The sequence below is a fragment of the Leuciscus leuciscus genome (assembly GCF_965113295.1).
Source record: "Leuciscus leuciscus genome assembly, chromosome: 3".
NCBI classification, from domain to species: domain Eukaryota; kingdom Metazoa; phylum Chordata; class Actinopteri; order Cypriniformes; family Leuciscidae; genus Leuciscus; species Leuciscus leuciscus.
The window spans coordinates 19,426,980-19,454,413 of NC_138727.1; the positions used below are offsets into that span (position 1 = coordinate 19,426,980).

Sequence of the window (27,434 nt, forward strand, 5' to 3'; positions counted from 1 at the left end):
GTAAATACATAAATGATAAGAGTGGGCCTGTTATGTAGAGAACTAATTTCAGTAAAGTGAAGAGTGTAAATCCTACAGTTCTTTCAACAGGGCAATTATCTTTTGGTGAGTCAAAATAGCTCCATTTGCATAAATTACATTTTTGACAGAAATTAATTATAAGCTGAAAATAGGACAAGAAGGCTGTAAAATGCTGCCCTTGAGAAGAGTAAACGCTAGACCGAGAGAAAGAGGAAAACACATCCTTCTCTACAAAAATAGTAGTCAGCTAAACTTCCTCTATGTACTGCAGGGGCATCTTGAATTAAAAAAATATATATATTTTTACATCATAGGTTTGTGTGATCAGTGTTTGTGTGCGACCCACCAGTAGAGATAAGGCTTGTCCTTGTCAACGTTTATGTTATTGATGGGGTCCAGGCGCAGCCAGGTGTGGAAGGTGAAGCCATTCTGGTATGGCCACTTTGCAATAGGTGGAAGAGCAATAGCCTGATGATACATAAACAAAAACAGTTTTTCCAGTTAGGTTCCTTTATTTTAGAAAGTAGAGCATATAGGGGGGGGGGGGGGGGGACGACAGTGACAGTTAGTAGCATCCTTGGAGGGATGTGTCCAAAATGGCTGTGTATGTTTTTACACTGAAAACTGTCATATTTGTGGGTTACAGATGAAAAATGAAGGCAAGTGTAATGTTATTTTCTCCAGAACCTAGTATCCTATTTGGGCTGGAATAACATATAAACTAAACAACATCCAACCAAAGTATTTCCAGAGAGGACGGAATTCATTTGGCACCGTTTCAAGTGGACACTGACAACACAGGAAGGGTTCCATAAACATGCCCTCTACAACATCCAAGACCCCCATGCTGATGATGGTTTGATTTTTAATAAAAGCATGCAAAATACACAGGCAGTTGGAGCATGTCAAATGCATCTGCATCACATACGAAAATAATACATATGCATTTCACTCCAATCCCCTCGATGCACAGAAAAACATGTAAATATAAGCACCAAACTAGAATATTTTTCTCTAAAAACTCTGGGTGTTAGACATTCCTGTAAACTTCCATCTGTCACATGACTGAAGGAAAGCCTGGGTAACTAAGTGAAAGACTGGGTGAAGAAATCTGAAGCTTTTGGAGACAGAGAGAAAATAAATTCAGATTATTTTCTTAAAATTTTAACGTCTCCTAATCCTAAATAAAGCAACAAGACAATGAGTGATATAGGAGGGACTCTCTTTACTGTCTTCATTTTCTATTCAATCTTGCTGACTTTGTGCCTCACAACTGGATCATTCTAGGTTTGAGCAAATTTGGAGAAATGAGCCTAAACGTTTACAGTGAAAATATTTTGTTGCAGCTCTCATGCTATTTTCACATAAACATAAGGGTGATTATTCACTTAGGGTCAGGTTTAAATGTTTTACTTTAATCTGTTTCATCTATACCATTCAAAAGTTTGCGTCATTATGATAAAAAAAAAAAAAAAATAGTTAAGGCTTTATTGTTCTTTTGAACTTTCTATTCATCAAAGAATTAAATAAATAAATCAGATTCCACAAAAATATTAAGCAGCACAACCGTTTTCTACTGTGATAAGAAGATGTTTTCTTTGAGCATCAAATTTAAAAAGATTTCTGATGGATCATGTCACTGGAGTATTGGCTGCTGAAAATCTAACTTTGACATCACGGGAATAAATTATATTTTGAAATATATTAAAATATAAAACAGTTTGATCAAATAAATCAATAAACCTTGGTGAGCAGGGATGTAGTGGAGGGTAAACGCACGTAAACGCCGTTTATGCACCTCCCAAAATTTGGAAATAGCGTTTGCCCACCTCCAAAGTGCGTTTATCCACCTCTACATTGCGTTTATCCACCTCTAAATTTCACGTTATTTGAGCGGACTTTGCTTTTCCAGTGCGTGATCGCCGATCGGCACATGATTCGAGCATTTGGGCCGTTAACTACAGAGCAGAACGCGCAGCGCGCAAACACGGAGCAGAGAGCGCAGCGAGCCGACACACACACACACACACGGAACAAAGAAAACGGAGCACACACGTAGCAGAAAACACACGCTCGTGAAGTTACTATAAACAAGCTGCGCGAGAATGAAACTTGATCGCAGCCGCAACAGGAAATCATTAAAACGATGCAAAAAGAAAAGTGATTTTTTTAAATTCATTACAGGCAGCTGGTTTAATGTAGGGAGCATGTCAAAACCCAACTGTATAAGAGATTCAGAGGGAATCAAGCCTGCACCAGGTTAAAGACTTTTCCCTCTACAGGGAAACACTGATCCACATTTTTCTGATAGACCAAACAACTAATCAATTAATCGAGGAAATATTCAACAGATTAATGAACTATGAAAATAATCCCAAATCCCTAATCATTATGCACAAGTGCATTGCATTGGAAGCCCTGGATATAAGCCTCCCTCTCGATCTCTCTTAAATATTTTTGTTCTCTCTGTTTTGTCATTTAGTAAACTTTATAGATTTCAACCATATTATTCCTTTTTGAGTCTCTTTAACAAGAACTTAGATTAATGTATGAATTGAATAGTGATTGTGTGACCTATGATGAGGGAACAACCAGTGATACCCTTGGTAGTACCATCAAATGATAGCCTATAGCGATGTCATCAGGATACACATACACCGGTAGGCAGTGGCCCACCTTACCGGGTGATCAAGTTGTGGTCCACCAGAATTTATAGTTTACCCACCTCTTTTTTTACCACTACACCACTGTTGGTGAGCATAAGAGACTTCAAAAACATAAAAAAAATGTTAAGTCAATTAACTTTCTGATCTTTAAACTGTACATTTCTGTTGTCCTGACAAAGATTCTCATTTCCAAAGTAATCAAATACATTGCAATTCCCATATATCGACTTGTGTTAGTTCTGATAACAGTTTGATAACAGTAACAGTTTTGATTCACAATAAATAAAAAATATGTTTATTATAGAGAGAAAGTTAAAATGTCTGGGTAGTGGACTAGCCCATAATAGAGAAACTCTGGCATATATATTTTGCATCACCGTGGGGACCAGAAAAGTTCCACAGATTAAAATATCACAATAAATGTTTTCACAGTGTATAGAGGTAGACGTTATGATGTTATGATAAGTCAAGGTTAAGGCAGTGCAGTTAGACTGATGTTTGGGTCAGGGTCTCACCGCAGCACTCTTCCCAGGGAAGCTGAAAAATGAATCTGGGCCATTTCTTTGAGCCATGGACTTCAACACGGAGAGCAGCTTGACAGCATGAGGTGGCTAATAGATAGAAGAAGAAAAAAAAAAACTGTATTTAGACAACTTGAACATTCAATGAACTCACACAAGCACTCACACAAATAAATAATTGTAGCTTGACTGCAGTATTGTTCTTGTACATACATAAAATATACTGCACTCTACAACTATACAGAATATACAGAGACAAACCATTTTGGTTAGTTACTTTGAACCTTATTAATGTTGTTAAATCCTGAGCAAGATTTAGAAATTGATTTCATTTCTGAATTAACTATCCCAAAAAAAATTCCCAACCCGAGACGTATTTGGTCCATCAGTAACAAGTACATCAGACAACACAGTCACAATAATGGCTTCCTTCTGCCTGCAGGTTATTAGATAGAGACACACATAGATGTGCCCTCTCCTTGCTCTGACGTGTTCATTTGGCGCTCTGATCAATGGCACTGCCCCAGTCCTCCAGAAACACAGCATAATGCATCAAAACCACCTGCCTTTCCACTGTCTCAACATCATCTTTATCTACTAAAGATTGAAGACACTCTCAGAATGGAGGACAAGGACAAAATTGTGTGCATTTTTTTATATTTAAAAAAAAAAGGTAAATTATTGCAAATTGTTTTATACAGAGAATGTCATGACAAAAAAATTAAATTAAATGGAAGCTTATTCATTAATTAAGCAACAGCTCTAGTACTTCATAAAATATATTATCTATTTCTTGGAGATCACAGCATCATGACTCTGCGTGAGGTGGAGAGAGGAGATTTATTCAAACCATTACCCATTGGCCTTGTTCGCCTTTCAGATTACTGAAGAACAGTTTCAGTTCCTTCACTGTGATACTGTAGCTGGCCAGCACACCCAGCATGTCCACCATCAGATCTGAAATACACCACACACAAACACAAGGGGAATGCTACGTTACAACTGAAGAGATATTTATAAAAGGCTTTGGATTTAGAGACAGCTACTGAACTCAGTTTGTATTTAAGATCAGATTTGTATTTCCACAAAACCAAAATTAATTTTGTCCCCTACATCTTCCACATGTGATGAAATATGCAAAGTAATTATACTTGTATAAGAATGTCGTCCATGTTTATACAGCATCATAAGTAGCATTTAGTATTTCAAGTCAACAAGCTTGATTTATCTTCTTTTCTTTCTTTTTTTTAAGAACAGAAACCTTTTACTCAGCAGTGAAGCCATTTACAATGTTACAAATATTTTTATTTCAAATAATTAATGTTTTTTAACTTTCAATTCATCAAAGAATCCTGAAAAAAGGAATCATGTTATCATGCATAGAGAATGATTTCTGAAGGATCATGTGACACTGAAGAATGAAGTCATCATGATTGCTGAAAATGCAGCTTTGCCATCACAGGAATAAATTACATTTTAAAATATATTAAAATATATAGCAAATCTATAGAAAATAACAGTATTACTGCAATTTAATATAAAATATAAGAAAATAAAATATAACAGTATTACTACTATTTAATATAATATAATATAATATAATATAATATAAAATAAATGTATCAAATGTACAACGAATACTGTCAAAATGATAAGGAAAGAGTGTCCTAAAATAGGATAGGCAGCAAATAAGGTTTCTCCACTTTTCTGCTATATGACTTCCATAACATAGTAAAACAGCAACTATTAGAGTGACACACATCATCCCCTGCTTTACACACCTGCAACTATGGTGTCAGCTCGGTCTATACACTGGAGCACCAGCTGGATGAGGCCGATATCAGTGCAGGCCTGCAGGTTTCGCAAACTCTTCTTCAGCACGGCGGTGAACATACTCCACACCTCCGCCTGGCAAGTGGAGTCACATTTTTCCAGCAGCTCTACCATGCAGATGATGCTCTCCGTCTCCTGGATGATGAAGTTCATCTCCAGGTCAAACTGTCCCCCGACCAGCTGCACAGATACAATTTGAGCATAAAGTCACAAATGGAGTCAAAGCCCCTCAAAAATAATATTAATCATTCAAAATATGAGTATTTTTCTGAGGCTAAATGCAAACAGAATACGACAGCAGAGGAAAAGCACGTTTTAACATTGCAGAAACAAGTCATCTTAAATTCAAATTAAAACACAAAAAAGTTAAATGAATGGTGTAATAGCTAGAATATTTAAAGTTGCTCTCTATGTTGGCATCCTTTTAGTTTATGCTGGCTTCATTCCTGATATTAAATCCGGATAACCAAATCACAGGGCTGCAATTCATGCCAATCCCATTGTAAAACATCTGTCAGCATCTGGCTGTAAAAAGCCTCTCCACAACTAGATTACTGAGACAGGATTTCTATCTTGCCCCAACAATGGCTCACTTTTAACCCTTGACCATAAGACGGTATGACCCCTGGTCTAGAAAGCGCAACTGTAATCTCCCATTTTCATGACGACGGCAGATGCTCTGCAGACATTAACCGTAAACCTAGATTAACCTTGAAATAATGACATCATGAATGAGTGCCATACACTGTACATAATCAAAAGCCAGACTGCATATTTTGAAAATGAATATTTATTTAGGGATACATCAATTCATTTGTGGGTAATATAAAAAAAAAATATATATATTTACTTTATATTATATATTATATTAACAATTACATAATTATCTAACATACATAATTGATCATAATTTAAGTACAACCCTACAAAGAAATTTAGTATTGTGACCATAGAAATGTAGACTGTTAAAAAAATATTAAATAAATAACAACAACAATCAATAATCTCCCTTTTACACGCAGTCATTATGCTGTGAAAAATAATTATATACATTTATTGTCTTATATTACAACTTATATATCTCTGTGTGACTGTAAGATTAAAGCATACCCCAAGTGTTTACATTATTTGGCAGTGCAAGATGTGAATAGTTAATGTTCTTCTTAAGGATGTGCACCACAATTTAATTCCCAGCAAAACCGCAAGATATTATTCCGTTTGCCCTTAAAGACCGTTAGTTTGATTTCATGAAGGTAAGGGGTAAAAAGCTGTCAGCTTTTGACCAAATTCAGCAGTCATTCAGCACCCAAAGGAGGTGCTTGGCCTAAAAAGTTAGAGAACCACTGTAGTAAAGTACTTGGATGCCTTTCTTTTACTATATTCACGTCGACTGCGTGATTAAAGGGGTGGCATAATGCCCCTTTTCACAAGATGTAGGCTAACATAAGTCTCTGTTGTCCCAAGAGTGTGTATGTGAAGTTTCAGCTCAAAATGTAGCTAAAATTTAAAGAGAGACAGCTTGAGCAGACTCACAAATGTGCTCTACTACAACAACTCTTCCTCTTCTCAACATGGGCTGTGTGTTCCCAGGGGAAGGGTTTATGTAAATTTTAGGGTTAGTGATGTCACTAACCCGGGAGGAATGTCGTGTAGTCCCTATCAGCCGTTTGTTGTAGTCCTTAAAAAACGATTTCTTTAAAAGAAAATATCTTCCTTTGCTTTGAACTTTGAGCATTGTAACTTTGCAGATGTTGTTTATGCTCAAACAGCAACATTACACACTAACTAAAGTAAGAAAAGTGAAATCACAATCAACCACCCCTTAAAAAAAAATAAAAAAAAACAGCAAAGATCAAACTAATGTAATACTGAAACAATATCAACATGTGACAAAACGGCCAACAACGGTTCTTACTTAACCAATAATCAGCAGATATATCAGCACATTTATATATGCATGGCCTATACCAAGATTTTTGCTAGGGCAGAAAACTAGCTTGCAAATGAAACCAGGGCTCATGTGATGTTCACTGTTTTGTTGCTAACGTGAGGCATTCATTTATCACAGCATGAAAAGGACCTCTGTATGAGGGTGCACGGGTCTTTCAAACACCACAAATAATATCCTTTGTGTCTGTAAATAAATCGTGCAACTCATAAAATGCAATCATTTGTCAGAACTTAATAGTTGATGAGACATTTTTACTATTGAACAGTTCTTTACAGCACATGATAAGAAAAACAATGCAGATGTCAGGAGTAATATTGCTGAGGTGGAAGCGGTTATCTCACAGTCATAAGGGTCTAAAGAGATCGCTGTCATTTGCCAGCAGACAAGCCATGACCACAATTTGATCAAGGACTGGAGGGAAGTATAAATCGACAGCCTATTGGGTAGAAACTGTCCCATTAAAATGACTGAAGGTGGATTAAAGGAAAGGGAGGAAAGGGGGTATCACTGTCAGTCTACAGCAACAAAGGCTAACAAGGCAGGAGATAAAAGCCATGATCAGTCACACACACACATACATTGCAGCCTCCCCATTGAGATTCTTTCTTCAAACCCACTGAATGATAGATCGCTCAGACTGTGCGAACGGAGAAATATAAAAATGAATGAAAAAGTCAAATAAATTGACTCATATGATTGGCGGTCCTGCATTTCGCCTCCCGTTTAGCCTGTCAAATAACCCTCCCTTCACCACCACACGGTAATAGATCACCACCCCCGTTTAAATTTGCATTCTTGGAAGAGGAGCTGATTGCGTTGTGTGGCAGGCAGCATGGAGGACGGCACCCAAATAGATCTGCGGCCACCGTGCAAGTGATTAATGGACCTGACAACCACCCAGACTGAACGGTTGTGAATGTGACTTTGGGGTGAAGATGGTATCAGCTCACACAGAGGACACAGTGAATAGTGAAAAACAGTAAAACGATATTCTTCTTACTCAAATTCATTATGTGGCTCTCTGTGTTGCCACCATTATTATTATGGAAGTTATCAATGCATTTTAAGATAAAAGGCAGATTTTGGTAGTTTGGTACATATTAACATCATACCACTTAATGAAATACATTTTTGTAAGTTGTAAAATATACAGGTACCAATATGACATCCCGTATAACTGAAGCATTGCCACCATATTTTTTATGGCCAATTTATGGCAACCAAAGTTGCCATTAATAATTATTATTTAAATTTTGGTTGACAAGATCGTTAGTGTGGTTGTTGTGCAAAATGAAATCCGCCTCTCACAGTAAAGATCTCTTGAGAACTCTGAGGTTAATACATATCTAAAACCTCATCTCTTGCTGTGGTTTCTTGTCTTGTTTTTTTCTTCAGTATAAGTTTATCAAGTAGCAATGAACTGTATGACAGTTTTTTGTATGACAAAATATGCAAAAAAGCCCTCTAAATTTATATTATACATACAGACTTTATTACAGATAAAATAAAGAAGACAAGACATACCTGCAAAATTCTTTAGCAGAACAGGTTGCATGGCCTATATCAGGGGTCGGCAACCTTTTTATCATGAAGTACCATTTTAAAAATCGCAGTGAGCCTATAGGCAACTTTGGTCAAGTAAATTCATTGTTTACTAAGTTGAGAAAAACATACCAATTAGTAGTAACTGTAGTATTAATTCAGTTGTCTTTGAATGCAGATTTTACTTGGTGAATTCATTATTATCTGCGACTGCTCTGGAGCCCTCCTGGGGAAGGTGGGTGGCTCACTCTATGCTGCACAATATATTGTTTTAGCATTAATATCGCAATATGCACATCTGCTGTCATCTGTGTCATTAAATGTAAATCAAACAGAAAAAAAACAGAAAATCACTTTTGAATCTTTAACTAAGATTAATTATGTTTAATTTATACAGTCAAGACTATGCAGTGTTTTTTTTTTTTACATAATTTGACTACCGGGTATTTAATTTCTGTACCTGAATACTGTTAGACTTACCTGAAAAACAAAGCACTGTTTATTTAATTTGTATCCTTTTTCTATTGTATTTATCTATGCTTGTCATTTGTTTATTTTCTATGCAGATTCACTTCCTTAAAAAAATAACCAGATATTCTAGAATAATTCATTCTTTCCAAATAGCTATTCTAGTGACCTGGTGAAATTGTTTTCTTATCGCAAAACATATCGCAGAAAAACAAATCGCAATGTCAGTTTTCTCCAATATCTTGCAGCCCTGGCTAACACTTTGAAGACTACTGTCCTATATCCTCCTATAGCTCTTTATAGTGATCAGAAACCACAGGTTCTCTTACGAGAGGTACTCTCGTACTGCGTAATATCTTACGCTAGGGGAAATCTCTTTTCCGCGAGATACTGAAGCCAAAAAATTATCCTTAATTTTGAAATAATGTAAAACGCGTTGCGGCAGCATGCAGACATAGGCGAGACAGCTCGCGCGCCTATTGGCTGCCCTGCGGCAACTGCAGCAGCCTATCGATAAGGCCCTATCGTGACGTCATCACCAATGGGGGCGCTTCGCGCCCCATACGTCACGTCCCGCCGAAACGGGCGTGGCCTGGGGCTATAAATATAGCATCGAAAGGCTAGCTTACCGATTTTTCATCTCTTCAGCGGAGCTCACGCATCGCTGGATCCAGAGAGAAGAAGCCGCGCCGTGGAAACAGCATTTCAGCGGGACGAGTTCGGTACCTGGAGTCGCTGGCCGCGCCGCCTTCAACCACCGTTCCTGCTACGCTATCCGGCGTTATATCCTTTTATTGCTTTGTGTGTGTTCGCCGCCGCGACTCACACTCCTTCTCTAAAAGAGCAGAGCGTCTTTTTCAAGATGTCTCGTCCATCCTGTGGCTCGTGCCGAGCCCCACTCAGCGACGGGGACCGCCATGTCATCTGCGTTTCCTGCCTGGGTGAAGGACATGCGGCTCTAGCGCTCGCTGACGGCGGATGCCCTCACTGCGAGCTTATGCCTATGGCGACTCTGAGGACTCGCATGGCAACTTTCCACGAGCCTGCACCTCCAGCTTCGACGCCGCGCCGTAAAAAGCGCCGTGCTCAGCGGATCCCTGAGCCTCCCACCGAGAAAAGCTCGCCGGTGCGCCTGCCAGCTTCGCCGTCTGCTTCTCTCGAGTCTCTCACTCCCGGACAGTGGCCGCCGCTGGCCGCCGCTTCCGCCGGAGATGACAAGGAAGAAGCGGCAGTTTTCGAGGAGGACAACTGCTCTATCCTGGCTTCGGACAGCGAGGATTGGGCGAGCTCTGTGGACCTCGCCCCTTCTTCTGCCCGCGAGTCGTCAGGAAAACGGGCCAGCATTGAAGCTGAGCTGATGCGTCTGCTCACACAGGCCACAGAGAGCCTCGGCCTCGAGTGGTCCGCGCCCGCCGAGCCTACACGCAACCGTCTGGACGGCTGTTTTCTACAAGGGGACCGCGTTTCCACGCCCTCAAGACCCGCCCCGTTTCTTCCTGAGCTTCATGAAGAACTGGCAAAGTCTTGGAGCGCCCCTTTTTCAGCCAGGCTACGTTCCTCTGCTTCGGCGGCATTCTCCGTGGTGGACGGTGCCAAAGACAGAGGATACCTCGCTCTCCCTCTAGTGGAGGAGGCAGTAGCAGCCCATCTTTGCCCGCCCTCTGCTGGACGGCGGACTAAGACGGCGCTACCTTCAAAAGCCTGCCGCGCTACTTCCACCCTGCACAGTCGCGCTTACACCGCCGCTGGGCAGGCTGCATCAGCGCTACACACTATGGCCACTCTCCAGATCTTCCAAGCTAACCTTCTCCGAAAGCTGGACGAGGAAGGCACGGAAGCAGTCAACGTGGCGGATTTAAGGAGCGCTACGGACCTCGCTCTCCGCGCTACGAAATCCGCGGCACAGGCCATAGGGCGGAACATGGCCTCTCTCACCGTTTCTGAGAGACACCTCTGGCTGACGCTTTCAGAAATGCCGGACTCGGAGCGCTCTGTGTTCCTCGACGCCCCCGTTTCTGCTACTGGCCTCTTTGGATCGTCCGTCAAAGATTTCGCGGACAGATTCGCTGAGGTACAAAAGACGTCGCAGGCCATGAAGCACTTTCTGCCAAAGCGCTCTAGCTCCGCATCAGGCCGCTCTAAACAGCCGTCTGCTCGCAGCTCGCAGCCACCGCCCCCCGCCGCCGCTTCACAGCGTCGACAGGCCCGGGACCAGAGACCACGCTCTCGCTCTGCCGGCCGCCGCCCCCCACAGCGTGGGACTCGGCCGAAGGTTGAGATGAAGCCCGAGGCCTCAAAGTCTTCCTAGCCAGCTTAGGAAAACGACGGTGTTCAAGCCCCGCTGCGGCCGGGTTTCCACCAAAACTTCCCGCTCGTCCAGTTCCATTACATGCGACTGTTCCAGTGTACTCTGCAGTAAACAAGTCGGTTACATTACCCGCTTGCCTGTACACAAACGCCGTTTTCACGGCGACCCAGATAAATCCTGTAAAGAGTGTATTTTCTGGTATTCCGGCCACGGCCGACGGTGTTATGAGTGTAGTAAAAATGCCCACTGCCCAGTGCCCATTCCTACACACAGACACAGCCCGCCCCACAGGGCTCGCGCACATAAAATCGACTCATGTCGATTGCGCACAGAATGTAGTGAACGTGCCCACGTCCCAGTGCCCACAAACACTACACGCTGCATGTCTCTCGGTTTCTGTAAAAACGAAACCAACACACATACAACCGACTCAGGTCGATGGTGTTTTCAGTGCAAATGTGCCCGCTGTCCTGCGCCCACATTCACTCACAGACATGACGAATCCCTCGGTTTCCCCCACGCTCGCCGTCTCTCAGCTACCTGCCGTGAGAGAGCCGAGCGCGGGCGAACCGCCCGCTGTGATCAAAACACTCCCCGCCTCGAGCGCTGCAAATGCGGTGTCTATAATACAGCATACCGAAGCTCCCCGGTCGCCACTATGTCACGACCAGAGCTCCGATCTCATTCAACCCTTAGCTATGCACGCACATGCGTGGGCAAAGCTTCCCGGTGTATCAGAATGGGTGCTGAACATTATAGAGAGAGGCTATTCGCTACAGTTCGCTCGACGTCCCCGCCGTTGTGAGGTGCGAGTCGAAACCACGGTAGAAAAGGAAGTAGCAAGTGTACTTCGTACCGAAATTGCGAAACTGTTGAGCAAAGGGGCAATAGAGCCTTTATCTCAAGCTCAGAGCGAAGGGGGGCTATACAGCAGATATTTTCTGGTTCCGAAAAAAGACGGGGGTCTCAGACCCATTCTAGATCTAAGACAACTGAACGTAGCGCTTTCAAAACGCCGGTTCAGAATGCTCACAACCAAGAAAATCCTCGCGCAAATTCGCCACGGGGACTGGTTTGTGTCAATAGATCTGAAAGACGCGTATTTCCAAATACAAATAGCGTCACGTCACAGGCGATTTTTGAGATTCGCCTTCGAGGGCCAGGCTTATCAATACACAGTCCTACCGTTTGGCCTGTCCCTAGCACCCCGTACATTCACAAAGTGCATGGACGCAGCCCTCGCTCCCCTGAAACTTCGGGGAATGCGAGTTTTGAACTACTTGGACGATTGGCTGGTTCTAGCTCAGTCACATACGGAGCTCATAGAACACAGAACCATTTTACTCGAACATCTCGAGAATCTGGGTCTCAAAGTCAACTGGGCGAAAAGTTCACTGTCTCCCAGTCAGAGAATATCTTTTCTGGGCACAGAACTGGACTCGCTGTCAATGACAGCTCAAATATCGCTACAGCGCAGATTGACTATTCAGCGCATGACAGAATCCTTCCGCCGCGGCACTATAGTCCCGCTAAAGAAGTTTCAAAGGATGCTCGGTCTCATGGCAGCAGCATCCACAGTTCTCCAGCTGGGTCTGCTTCGCATGCGCCCACTGCAGTTCTGGCTACAAGCACGAGTACCGCGTCGAGCATGGACTTCAGGTCACTTTCGTCTCAAGGTCGATCAGGAATGCGTCTCAGCACTGATACCCTGGAGAGCGACCGACTGGTACCAGTCAGGTGTAAGCCTGGGGACTTCCTCGAGTGTGAAGGTGGTGTCCACGGACGCCTCCACCTCGGGATGGGGAGCACTGCTCGAGGGCAGACCGTTTTTCGGCCAGTGGTCAGAACGGGAAAAGCTTCTGCACATAAACTGCCTGGAAATGATGGCAGTCGACAACGCGCTGAGGCGCTTTCGTCCCCAAATAGCAGGACACCACGTCTTGGTCCGCTCGGACAACATGTCAGTGGTAGCCTACATAAATCGCCAGGGAGGCATCACATCCCGAAACCTATACAGGTTAGCGAAACGCCTCCTGGTATGGGCTCAGCACAATTTGCGCTCGCTCAGAGCAGCGCATGTGCCTGGCCACCTGAATGTGAGACCAGACAGACTGTCGAGGAACAATGTTCCAACAGGAGAATGGTCACTGCATCCGCAGACAGTCCAACTGCTGTGGCAGACATTCGGCAGAGCAAAGATAGACCTGTTTGCGTCTCAAGAAAACGCTCACTGCCCGGAATTTTTCTCAAAGAGCAGGGATGCGCTGGCCCACGTCTGGCCCCGCTGCCCGCTCTATGCCTTTCCCCCCATCACGCTCCTACCTCAGGTATTAGAGCGGATCAGGGAAAGCAGATGCTCAGTGTTACTGGTTGCTCCGTTCTGGAAGAACCAGGCTTGGTTCCCAGTTCTTATGCAGCTGACGAGCACTGCCCCATGGCCAATACCAGTGAGGAGGGACCTCCTCTCTCAAGCCAGGGGCTCGATCTGGCATCCTCGCCCGGAGCTTTGGTCCCTACATGCGTGGGCCATCAACGGGTACCCTCTGATATCCCAGAGGGAGTGTTAAACACGATCATGCAGGCTAGAGCTCCCTCTACGAGACGGCTCTATTCCTCAAAATGGTCAGTGTTCTCCAGCTGGTGCACAGCACGCGGCTTTTCACCCCTGGACTGTGGAGTGACGGAGGTTCTCTCCTTCCTACAAGAGCTACTGGATGAAGGCAGAGCCCCATCCACGCTCAAAGTCTATGTGGCGGCTATAGCAGCGTTTTCCAAACCAACGCTTGGTCAGTCACTAGGAAGGAACGATCTGGTCATTCGGTTCCTTAGAGGAGCTAAGAGGTTAAATCCTCCCAGACCTCCCTCAGTCCCCATATGGGACCTTTCTACGGTCTTGGAGGCCATGAAGGGTGCCCCATTTGAGCCTATCCAGTCAGTAGATATCAAACACTTGTCTTTCAAAACGGTGTTTCTTCTGGCTCTCGCTTCAGTGAAGCGCATAGGGGACTTACAAGCGCTCTCAGTGAGCGCGACGTGTATGGAGTTTGGGCCAAATGACTCGAAAGTCATACTCAAACCAAGGCACGGGTACGTCCCTAAATCCCTCAATACACCGTTCAGGGCCCAGGTAATTTCCCTGTCTGCCCTGCCGGTCTCTAACGAGGAGAAGGACGCCAGCTTCCTTTGCCCAGTCAGGGCGCTAAGGGCTTATGTGTCCCGCACGTCTGTTTTCAGACAGACGGAGCAGCTCTTTGTTTCACTCTACGGACGTTCTAAGGGACTCGCCGTTTCGAAACAGAGCCTATCCAGATGGATAGTCGATGCTATAGCGCTGGCTTACACCTCTAAGGGCTTGCAGTGCCCATTAGGTGTCAGAGCGCACTCCACGAGAGGCGTGGCCTCGTCGTGGGCTTGGTCTAGTGGGATTGCCTTGCAAGATATCTGTATGGCGGCAGGCTGGGCCTCCCCGTCTACATTTATAAGGTTTTATAACCTAGAGGTTCCCGCTCTGCAAGCTAAGCTGCTTTCAGTCTAAAAAACGGTACTGTCTGCCCCGAGTACGTCCGGCCCAGAATACCGAAATAGCGCGAGCAACGCTCGTTTAGATCGCGCAGCTCTATGGGCAATGTGTAAGACCCACTATATTCATCAGTCCAGGCCGGGGTCGCCCTGACTGAGTAAATACCATCACTATAACTGTTCTTATAGGATGCTGCATTACAGGAATGATGCTATTCTAGCCACTCTTCCTGGGCTCTCTGTGAGTCACTTATGATCATGTACTACATGAGCCCGGGCACCTGCCCTTGGGACTTTGGTGCTGGATCATAGCATGCACGGCGTTTTACACTGTTTCCCCTAGCGTAAGATATTACGCAGTACGAGAGTACCTCTCGTAAGAGAACGTACTCGGTTACTAACGTAACCTCGGTTCTCTCTAGAGAGGAAACGAGTACTGCGTATCTTGCCGTGCCTGCGCACGCTCCGGTTCGCTCCGGCGATGAAAAACCGGTAAGCTAGCCTTTCGATGCTATATTTATAGCCCCAGGCCACGCCCGTTTCGGCGGGACGTGACGTATGGGGCGCGAAGCGCCCCCATTGGTGATGACGTCACGATAGGGCCTTATCGATAGGCTGCTGCAGTTGCCGCAGGGCAGCCAATAGGCGCGCGAGCTGTCTCGCCTATGTCTGCATGCTGCCGCAACGCGTTTTACATTATTTCAAAATTAAGGATAATTTTTTGGCTTCAGTATCTCGCGGAAAAGAGATTTCCCCTAGCGTAAGATATTACGCAGTACTCGTTTCCTCTCTAGAGAGAACCGAGGTTACGTTAGTAACCGAGTACGATTTATTTTGGTTTCTTTACCATATCCGTTTTTCTCACTCTGTTTCTCTTACAAAGACTCTGCTCTAGCTGATGATGCAGTCACCAGATCCCTCAGAGGCAAACCGAGCCCTGCGTTTCACCTCTGAGGACCCATTGAATTAATAATGGGTGAACAGCTCTTGGTCCAGGGCTGACAATAACAAGAACTTTTCTCCATGGTGAGGAGGACAACACCAGGGACAGCCACGCACACTTTACGTACAGCCCCTGGTTGCTGGCTAGCATCTTATTTTAGCACTAAACAAATGACATTATACAGAGGAAGACTTAAGCTCACTGCTGGGGAATATAATGAAATAGAAAACAGCAGTATCATTCAAAATTGAAAGTCAGACTTTATCTTAAACACTTCTTGAAAGGTAAAGTCTTCAATAAACAAATTTTCTCAGCAGTCAGGCAGCATTTGCTGTTTTTAGCACAGGGTTTGTAATGAAAAGACAACAAATGACTAAACTACTTGCACTAGCTCCACCCCCAAGCCAAGAACAATGCATTTTCATTCATCCATTAATCATTATCTGTTGCAGCCCATCAAGTAATCTGAAGAGGAAGGCAGATATACACTTCAGGTCAGCATGAATAAAACCATTACAAAGAATTTAATTAGTCACTAGAACTGAAACTCTCTTTCCCTCTCTCTCTCTCTCTCTCTCTCTCTCTCTCTCTCTCTCTCTCATTAGCCAATGTTTATTTTCTTTTGACAACTCAGACTTGATTAGGGTCAGTTAAAAAGATACCCAAAATGTAAAATTCTCTCATCATTTACCCTCATACCATCCTAGATGTATGCCATTTTTCTTCAGATGATCACAAATGAAGAGCTGACACTTCAAAAACCACACAAAGCGAACACAATGGTAAACCATACAACCTCAGGGGCACTTACATTACATGGACAGAGATTTTTTTTATGAAAAATCTTTATTTGTGTCCATCTGAAGAAAGAAAGTCACATACATCTGGGATGACATGAGGATGAGTAAAGGACAAGAGAAGTTAAATTTTTGGGTGGAGCATGTGACCACGGCTATCGCTGAATGTGAGCCAGAGCAGTAAGAAACCACAGAGATGACAGAAAAGAGAGAGATGGGGAAATGAGCAAATGGAAAACAAATTTATGAGAAAATCTATTTAGGCTGAAAATGTGAGGGCATAATCTCCAACATACACCAGACAATTTCCAGAGATACATTTACATTTTTTTCAAATTTGCAAGTCTAATGAGTTTAACGTTCAAGTCTCTGCCCTTGCTTTTCCCAAACACAAGTGAAAGCACCATCAGTTTCCCTGAAGTAAATATGTACATCCTGCTGTTTTCTAATAGTGATTTATGTTCAAAGAAGAGGGGAAAGAAGTCTATCATCACTGATCAGAACAAAGTGTAGCAACTTTAATCTAATGTACAAAGTGTGCAAATTATTAAATAAATGCATTTTATATGAAAGGACCAATGATCTGACCGGACTGGCTATATTAATATTAGTTCCAGCACACTTTGTTTTCATTTAGCCTAATTTTAAACAAACACAAATACACAACCATAAATGAAATGTTCGTTTACTAGTTCTAGCAGACCTAATGGATGAAATTCTGCTAATTCTCTAAAAGATTATGAACAAAGACATTAGAAATTTTTAATAATTTAGAATCATTTCTAAAAACAATTGCAATTTAATGCATAACAAACGTATTCATAGTGTCCACTGTCCACAAATGTTACCTTTCAAATCAGAAATGTACTGTGGTGTAAATTTCAGTCACAGGGACAACCCTTAAAAAGTATTTGTAATGTTTTTGTTTGTTTTAATCTATTTCACAAAAAAATTCGACATTACAGAGATAGTTTACCCCAAAATGAAAATTGTGTCATCATTTACTTACCTTTATGATTAATTGTGTTACATTTTTACATTTTGGTCACTATAATTGTCACGAAATTTTGGTCACTATAATCGTGATATGAAATTTTCATACCGTTTCATCTCTAATCAGCCTACAGCAGTACTAATGGGTCAGTGAGGCTTATTTTGATTGGTCAACCAAGCATATCCATAGTCAGTCAACTAACTTTATACATTCAAACATTTTCTTTATTAATTTCCCCATAGCTAGCATCAACTTTTAATGTCCAGCTTCTTTTGAAAGCTTCTACAATCTTTTGTCTTTCACCAAACAGATGTGCATTCCTCCATCACAGAAGCAGAGGATTTCTGACCATAATCACTGTTCATTCCTCAGATGGGTTGATGGACTTCCTATCCTCTAATCATTACTCAGACTGACCCTGCTATCCGCTGAGGCAGAACACTCAACTCCTCATCCCTTGCTTGCACTGATAATGTTAAAGTGTGTATATAACAGTCACTATCTAATAGAGAAATCAGCCTCCAGTCTCTGTGCGGCTGCTAAATCAAGCACTGGAGAGGAAGCAGAGAACAGCCAACAGGAAACTTCCCTCATTAGTAGGGCGTAGACACATGTCCAGTTGATGGGAAAGGCAGAGTTTTACATTCCTCTGTATAGTTCTAGGAGTTCATTTAAAATAGTTTATTGTGATTTATGTTTATTAGTTTGAATCAATGAAGAATCAGATCAGCAGCGCAGAGAGAGAGTATCGAATGGGGTTTGGCATGTAGATTTAGTAGGTCACATTTGGATAGCAGAGCTCATATTATATTTGGGTATAATGAAAGTCTTTGTGCTGCATGTGGAGCTAAACATAGCATTTCAAAACTGCAGAGGACAACAGCAAGGAGGTGGTCCAAGTTGTTTTGGAGCTTGTATACATAGCACATAAGCCACATACACACAACGGACGAGGCCACATAATGACCAGAGTGGCACTGGCTCACATTGCATGATACAGGGCTGTACAGTGCGACATACAGTAACTGAACAAAAGTCTTACTATTTTCACCAAGAAAAAGAGGTTTTCAGCCAGTTATTTATATATTTTGCGGTAGTGTGTCATTAGAAAATGTAAGTGTACATATAAAAACATTCCTTTTGACACTGACATTTGAGATTTTTGTAAAACAAATAAAAACTGCAAAAACTATTTAATAGGGATCGGTTCGGTTTTTATCACGGTGTAGGGTCACAGTTTCGGTACGGTTCGGTGCTATGTTCTAAATGTAAAAAAGGTAAATGTTCTAGAAATGTTATGTGCTATGTTCAGGTAAAAAAAGGACAACTGTCAAATAAAAACAACAAAAATACAATAGAGCAAAGATACAAATAAAATAAACAGTGTTTATCAGGTTATTTAGGTATCTAACAGTAGGGTTTTTTTTTTTTTTTGGTACATAAATAAATTAGTAATCAAATAACATTGCATATAATCTTTACTGTGTAAATTAAAGATGCTTCAGATGAGTGCTCACATAAATCACCCAGGTGATGGCGGCGTAAATGACTGGGTCATATTAAAGCATACAGCACTCCTATTTAACAAAGTTTATAAAGAGTGACTGTTTTGTCAACTTTTTTTTTTTTAACTGTTGTATTTTGTGAAGCCAGAATATGTATCCATCGACAGAAACATACATTAGCGGAACTCTGTCTGTCTGTTTTACACGTTGTTATTTTCAACAAACCATATTATAGATGCGTCGTCAGATGAACTGGTGCGGTGCAAGTGCGTGCCAAACCATAGGCTGAGAACGGTACGGTTAAATTTTTTACAGAGAACTGTAACACCCCTACTATTTAAATATAAAGTCTGTATGTGCTGTGTGTCTCTGTGTGAAGGAATGCCGCCGTTTCATCAACTACACTTACTCATGCAAATATGACGCTCATGATGTTTTAAATGTCTGCCATCTCACCATATGAGGACACTTCACCTGAATTTCATCTCCAGAGCTGTTCTGAAAGCTCACTTCATGAGCTTTTCATTTCACAACAAACTATCGTCAAAGGGTCAAACCCAAACTCAAAGGTCTTCACTAAATCCTGCCAAAATAAAAGTTCAGTTTAACTTGACAAAATTGTGACAGAAATATTTTACTGCTGTACAGTAGAATGTACTGTACCTCTCATAGTAATAATACATTAAAACGTTTTAAAAATGGAAAAATTTAAATGGAAAAAAATATATACATTTTTTAATTAATAAAAAATTAAAAAAAAATTCAGGACATTCTGGAGGAAATTTTAGGCAAATTCTAGAAAGTTGTAGAAAATTCTACATATGAAACAACAGAACTTTTCTAAAAGCTTGTCACTGCTCTTCAATACACTGAAAACTTCAGGCATTGCTGGGCATCTGATACTGTGAACTGCTGTGTACAGTGAGAAAAGATAACAGTGAAAATCAAATCAGCCAAGCAGTTCCTTCAACACCATCTGCTCTCTAAATATAGAACACAGACTGCACACAACGTTTTATTTTCAGCCAAATCAGAAAGCGATCTGATAATTCGAAGTGGCTGGCACCGCTAGCACACATTTACGTTTCTGTAATTTCATTCAAAGACTCGTAATTACAACTAGGATTTGTGGTGCCTCACAATCAGAAAGTTGTTCTCTACAGCTATTGAAGACGAACCCATGGAATGGAAAGCTAACACCACAGTCCAGCGTATCGTAAACCAGAACTTGTTGTGGGGATTTCTGACATTTCCCAAGGATACACAAGCTCTATTGTTTTGTTAAGATGGTTTGCTCTGTTTCTACTTCCTGAAATAAAGAGAGTATGGTGTGTTGTTGCTACGGTTTCCTTTATCCCAAGAGTCGTGTTCCACAGCCGGTTGCTGTTTTAATCACCAATGCACCACAGTCACACCCTGAAAAGTTGCTTAAAGCATTGCTTTTACAGGCACTGATGCGATTTTAACTACACAAAGCAGGGGAGTATTATGCTTCCAAGTAGGGGTACCCAATTAATCACATAAGAATTGAAACCGCAATACAGTCAAAAGTGAGTTTTAAAAGTCTGCAGTTTCATTAAAAAATGCAGTTTGCATGCGCTGCGTGCTTCAAAGTGAAATGGCGCCTCTTTGTTCTGTCCTACTGCTTGCACACATGGGGCTAGTGATACAGTGTTTTCAGCAGCTTTCGAGCAGATCACAGTATGTGCACGTTACACACATAGAGTTTTGAAGGTTTTTGAAGTTTGGTCAAAGTCCCTTTGCTCAATGTCCGTGATGTGGTTTATTTTCAGTGTGCACTGAAATCGCATAGCCCTTTAGTTTTACTTCATTTACCCAACTCAAGCTCCAGCTACTGTCGACTCAAGTTACTGTCAAATATGCATTTCCAAGAGACAAAATATGTAATATTACTAATCCCTGCCATCCCAGTGCTACCAAATCAGGTGCTGGTGCCACCATGTATCAGCAGCCATGTCACCCCGTAGCCCAAGACCGGTTGCCCACTGAAGCTAAGCAGGGCTGAGCCTGGTTAGTACCTGGATGGGAGACCTCCTGAGAAAACCAGGTTGCTGCTGGAAGAGGTGTTAGTGAGGCCAGCAGGGGGTGGTCACCCTGTGGTCTGTGTGGGTCCTAACGCCCCAGTATAGTGATGGGGACACTATACTGTCAAAGAGCACCGTCCTTCGGGTGAGACGTAAAACCGAGGTCCTGACTCTCTGTGGTCATTAAAAATCCCAGGATGTCTTTCGAAAGAGTAGGGGTGTAACCCCGGCATCCAGGCCAAATTTGCCCAGTGGCCTCTGTCCATCATGGCCTCCTAATCATCCTCATATACTGATTGGCTTCATCACTCTGTCTCCTCTCCACCAGTAAGCTGGTGTGTGGTGGGCGTTCTGGCGCAATATGGCTGCCGTCGCATCATCCAAGTGGATGCTGCACATTGGTGGCGGTTGAGGAGATTCCCCCCTTCTATGTAAAGCGCTTTGAGTGCCGAGAAAAGCGCTATATAAATGTAATGAATTATTATTAAATTATTATTATAAGTTCTACAGATGGTGGAAGTTCTACACCTGATTTGGAACTATTGCTCTCAAATGTTAGTCTGGTGCCCTGCATATTATTGTTAACTTTGAGAAGGGGTTCTTACCTCTGGTCTTTGAGGTCCACTTTTCTGAAGAGTTTAGCTCTTGATCGAACTCACCTGCCTGTAACTTTCTAGTAAAGCCAGGCAAACAAACACTGTGCAATTTTCGTCTGATTTTGAGCCGATTTCTTACCAGAAATTGAGTCGTACTCGCACACTTTGTTTGCAGCTTTGCAAAGATTTCAGCTTTTTCGTGCAGTGACCACCGGGGGGGGGAGAGGCGATTAACGTCTCCCAACTGGCAATCGGATGAACGGATGAAATTCTGAATTTCAGAAATTTTGGTAGCCCCTCGTAAGGGTATCGCACAGTTGAAGCAGAGATACGCACAAATTGTTTTTTCATTCACTGCGCCTGCGCGAAAACAGAAATTAAACCATTTCATCTTTAATGCAGAAAGTAAGAAATCGAAAAGAGGGAGATCTTTAAGTTCTGTAGTTATCAAACTAGCTACAATTTAACAACCTGTTGCTTACCTCCAGTTCATGTTGCAAAATAGATAATCTATTACCCACGTCTTCCAAACCACCTGCATTACATATACACACTAATATTTACTTAATTTTATTATCACAGAAATGTGAATCGTTGTCTATCATTTAACAATTGGTGATAAAGAAAAATGCCACGTCGCAATTTTTCCCATTTTAAAAGGCAAAAATTGGTGCTAAATTGGTGCGAGAGTTATGCCAGTGAAGAAGTCTCAAACCCCAGTCAATTATTCACTACAGAAAGTGAAAGTAAACTGACGAGCTTTCGCCATCTGACGCTGCATTAATGGTGCATATTCTCTCAGAGACAACGAGAGATGGATCTACTTAAGCATAAGCTGATAACAGTATATAAATGCCTTAATTTAATTTCTTAAAGCAACACCAAAGCACTTTTCCTCTTCAGTTTCCCTTACAGGTTGGAAGCGGAATTGTCCATTACCGCTGTCATAAATAATTTAGCCTACCATCGCACGCACGCTATTTGTTTATCCAGCACCGGCTTTGGAAATAACGATGTCCACAGACAAGGTAGAGTATGTTGCATGATTTTATGAAAGTATGATGTACTGCGACATCAGAAACAAAGAAAAACTAAATAATGACATTGCTTGCTATTTTTATTAGATTGTGTGAAACGGTAAATTTGAAATTTGAAACGGTCTAACAATAGCAAGATTGAAAAATAAAAACGTATTGCCTAACAGTTTAGCATGTAATAGCCATTTGCATTGTCTGTGAAAATCTTGAGCATTTTATTGGAAAAAAAGTTGCAGAGACAGGTGACACCATTTTAGTCCAATGTTTATTCCAATGAGCTCTTTCTCTATCATGCTCCCGTTTTCTTTTCTTCGCCTCCTCCGACATCATACCCTTCCTTTTATTTGCAGACTCCGTCATGATGACAATTCAAAAGCTACCTGGCTTCTAGGCATCTTCCATTTATATGTACCTGCCAAGTACACTCCAACCAGAGCCTTGCTCCACCTATCGGCTATTGTAACGCTTGCCGTAAAGCAAGTCAAATTTGTATTTTCTTAATAGGTCTCATTCGAACTACAGATCCGCTACCCAATCTGGCAAACATGCATAGTGCAGTTATAGCGGATAGAGGGCCGCAAAGCGAATGCAGAAGTGCTGTTCACCCTGTTACGAGTTGATGAACCACTGAAACGATTTTGGAAACATTATTTTAAGGTACAAAATAATCTTTGGTGTTGCTTTAATATTAATCTTGTGGCCCATAGTTACATAGTGAAAATATAAGAAGAGAAGTATTTTGTGTTAAACAGGTTGTTTTTGAAAGTCAGTGTTAGAAGTAAAGCTGCTCTTAATTTTCATTGATGACTGATTATTGCAGTGTTCGGACATATTATACAGACTGTTAATCATTTTAATTATAGGCCTATAATTCATTGAATAACAGACCTAAAAAATGTTTTTAAATCATTTACAATGAGTAAGTTAATCTATCTAATCTCAATCTATTATCCTTGCAGCACGTCGGTTATGTGGTTATGCGCTATGAACTTACAAAATTTGCGAGGCAAATTCATTGTAATATCAATTTACTAATAAAAGCACCATAATAATCATATTAATAATAATAATAATAATAATAATACAATAGGCTATATCAATTGGAAATGCCAAATGCCAATATCTGGTTATAGTGCAAGTTCCACACGTATAGTGTGAGCAGTCAAGTCACAGCTCAACGATCGGACCGTATAGTATGAACACATAAATCGTGAGATTTGGCTTTACATCGTATGCGATTTACTCACAAAGTGAGAGTTGGAATTTAACAAAAACATTAATGAAATCGCACTGTACGCCCAGTTTAAGCCTGGAGACCTTGGTTAGCTCAGGTGTGTTTGATTAAGGTTAGAGCTAAACTCTGCAGGAAAGTGGACCTTGAGGGGAGAACTCTTGACGTAGAGGATTGTAGTTGGAGAAAATAATACCATGGTAGATGATTCAAATATTCTGTTTTCACCTGTAGGTAACGCATTGATAAGGTCTAACCAATGTTTATTATCTTGTTGATAACTTGATTACTACTTTATAGACAGATGAGGACACAATATCGCATAAGCAGATCTGCCCATGTCCATTTCTCTTCTGAGAAATGCCCTTCATAATGCATAAGTGCTCAGTTTGTGTTTGATAATCTCTTTCTCTAACCAAACCCTAACATTAGAGTCTGAGAAGTGCAGACGACAGAGACAGGTGCGCACACACCAGCTTAGACAATGAAATACAACCGAGGACAGTGGAGTGAACCTTTGTCATAATAGAAAACCAGACATCATTTAGAAGTAGGGATGGGACGATTACCGGTTTCACTATAAACCACGATAAAATGTACTGACGGTTAGTATTATCGTTTAAAATTTAATTATCATTAAAACCGTGTTTGATTATCGCGATTTTAATAACTCACTGTAAATCCTGTCCAGCCAGCAACAGGCTGACGCCGGCGCAGGAGAAGGAATGGCGGAAGTCAAGTCAAGTCAAGTCAAGTCAAGTTTATTTGTATAGCGCTTTTCACAATACAGATTGCATCAAAGCAGCTTCACAGTATTAAATTAAAATAATACAACAAAGTTTGTTTCAAGAGGAATTTATTGATTGATAAAATTAAATTAAATATCCCCAAAATATCCCCAACTGAGCAAGCCAAAGGCAACAGTGGCAAGGAACCGAAAAACTCCATCAAGTGACCTAATGGTGTCCTAAAACTCCATCAGGTGCCTTAATGGAGAAAAAAAAACCTTGGGAGAACCCAGGCTCAGTCGGGGGCCAGTTCTCCTCTGGCATTGGATAGAGGCCGGATTGTAGTTTGAACTGTAGGATTATATGAATGCCTGGCTGAAGAGATGCGACTTTAATCTAGTTTTAAACTGGGAGAGCGAGTCTGAGCAACGAACAGTATCAGGAAGACTATTCCAGAGTTTTGGAGCCAAATGTGAAAATGCTCTCCCTCCTTTGGTGGTTCTGGATATCCTAGGTATGACCAAAAGCCTTGAATTTAGTGATCTCAAAGAGCGCGATGGATTATAGGGCGATAGAAGATCCGTTAAATAGACTGGAGCTAAGCCGTTTAGGGCTTTATAAGTCAGTAGCAATACCTTGTAATTAATACGGAACTTTATAGGTAACCAATGCAGTGATGATAAAATCGGTGTTATATGATCATATTTTCTTGATCTCGTAAGAACTCTAGCGGAAGGCAGGCAAATAATGTTTTAAATCTTACATGATCACAGAAATATGATCAAACTCAGTAAACAATAAATCAACTCTGATTTCATTTTCAATCCAATCGAAAACGGAGACGCAAGACGGCAAGTTGTATTTGAATGAAACGAGAGATCGCGTCCGTGATGTGCGCGGTGTTATAATGCGTTGCTATTGACGATGGTCATTTTAAGGAAGGAAATGCTACAGAATATAATCTTGCTTAAAAAAAGTGCATAGAGCTGCTTGTTTTATTTGTTGTTTGTTGATTGTCAAATATAAAACGTGTTGAAATGTTTTCAGTGTGAGCATCAGTTCTTTTTGAACACTTTCATCTCGTTTTTAAAAAAACGTGATAATATTGATAATCACGATAATTTTGGTCACTATTATCGTGATATGAAATTTTCATACCGTCCCATCCCTATTTAGAAGTGAATAAGCTTCCTGCACAGGGGGGGCCTCAGCAGCTCGCTTGGATGCTTGTTGAGTTTAGTGTAAATGAGCAATGAATTGCAACACACTGTATGCATATTCATATATTGTAGAATATTATTCTCTTTCATCACAAAGTAAATGATCAAATAACTGATTTAACAGTAAGATTCTCTCTTTCAGGATTTTTGTTCTGTGCAGATATTTAGCTAAATCAATGGTTTAATGAACACAGTCTATTTTTCTTCAGAAAACATCTGTGATGTTTTAAACGATCATATTCCAGTCATTCTGAGAAACAAGTCAACATATAATGCATGCAATACATTAAGTAATAAAATGAATTTAACAAGTTAATTAATGTGATCAGTTGACTTGGCTGACTTGACAGTCTAGTTGGTATGAGTTTGTTTGTGTAAGGAAAAAGGACACATCCTGCTGCGCATGCTAATCTGATGTTTACCAACGAGAGACAGCGACTCTTGCGAGGGTTGGTTTGTTCATGAAAAACACGGCTGAACGGATATGTTGCCTCGAGCAAAGGCGAACAGTGCCATGGTACACACCGCCAGCATCCCCACAGAAACATCACATGGTGACTTGGCTTCCACTAACAGATGTCTTTCTCTTTATCTCTCTCTCTCACTCACTCTCTACTAGTGTACAACTATCCGAGACACTTTCATTAAAGGGATAGTACATCCGAAAATAAAATTATATTATTAATTATTCACCCTAATGTCATTCCAAACCGTATTCATTCATCTTCAGAACACAAATGAAGATCTTTTTAATGACATCTGGGAGATTTCTGTCCCTCCATCGACAGCTACTCAAATGACACTTTGACGCTTAAAAAAAAGTTCATAAAGAGATCATAATCCATATGAATTGAGCAGCTTAGTCCAAATTTTCTGAGACATGATCACTTTAAACTTAGTTTTTTATTCACATATCAACCTTCATCAACTCATACATCAGTTGTGGTCAACAGAAGCTCAAGCATGTTTACTTTTGCAAGAACCAAAGAGGTTTATTCTCGTGTTACGCAGCGCCGTTGAGCTTCTACAAGAACCAATGAGGTTTGTTCTCGTACGTCAAACCGGGTCGGTTCAGCTTCTGTTTATGTTCACGGATTAATGTTTATATGTGAATAAAAAATTAAGAAAATGTGGATAAACAACTCAGATGGGTTAGATTTACTTGCGTAGCTGTCAACGGAGGGACAGGAAGCGCTCAGATTTCATCAAAAAGATCTTCATTTGTGTTCCGAATATGAATGAAAGTCTTACGGGTTTGGAACGACATGAGGGTCAGAGAGTAATGACATAATTTACATTTTTGGGTGAACTAGCACTTTAAAGAATGCCAGTATTCATGTGGCTATACACAACTGCAAAATATAAGGCAAATAAATAAAAATTAAGCAATATGCAAAGCAAAAAATATATACTGCCAGTTATTTTTACCATTTATACAAAGATGTACTAAGACCGTGATATTAAAAGACCAAACTCAGCATACACCACATTAATGATGCATACTATGGT

At 41.4% G+C, this 27,434-nt stretch overlaps 1 protein-coding gene and 1 long non-coding RNA gene across 3 annotated transcripts in view; one reads left to right on the forward strand and one right to left on the reverse strand.

The window, feature by feature from the left end:
- The window catches only part of lrba (LPS-responsive vesicle trafficking, beach and anchor containing), a 262,441-nt gene that overhangs the window by 214,854 nt on the left and 20,153 nt on the right, over window positions 1-27,434 (reverse strand). For both annotated transcript variants that reach the window (XM_082164352.1, XM_082164351.1), the window contains exons 2-5: window positions 4,990-5,221; window positions 4,065-4,165; window positions 3,203-3,298; window positions 368-489 (exon numbers count right to left, since the gene is read on the reverse strand). In XM_082164352.1, coding sequence (XP_082020478.1) covers window positions 368-489; window positions 3,203-3,298; window positions 4,065-4,165; window positions 4,990-5,221 — 551 coding nt within the window. The remainder of the gene's footprint in view (window positions 1-367; window positions 490-3,202; window positions 3,299-4,064; window positions 4,166-4,989; window positions 5,222-27,434) is intronic.
- LOC309494921 lies at window positions 18,742-24,529 on the forward strand. The gene is made up of 4 exons (XR_014204481.1): window positions 18,742-20,412; window positions 20,445-21,876; window positions 21,934-24,207; window positions 24,454-24,529. It is a non-coding gene; the product is annotated as an uncharacterized lncRNA (long non-coding RNA).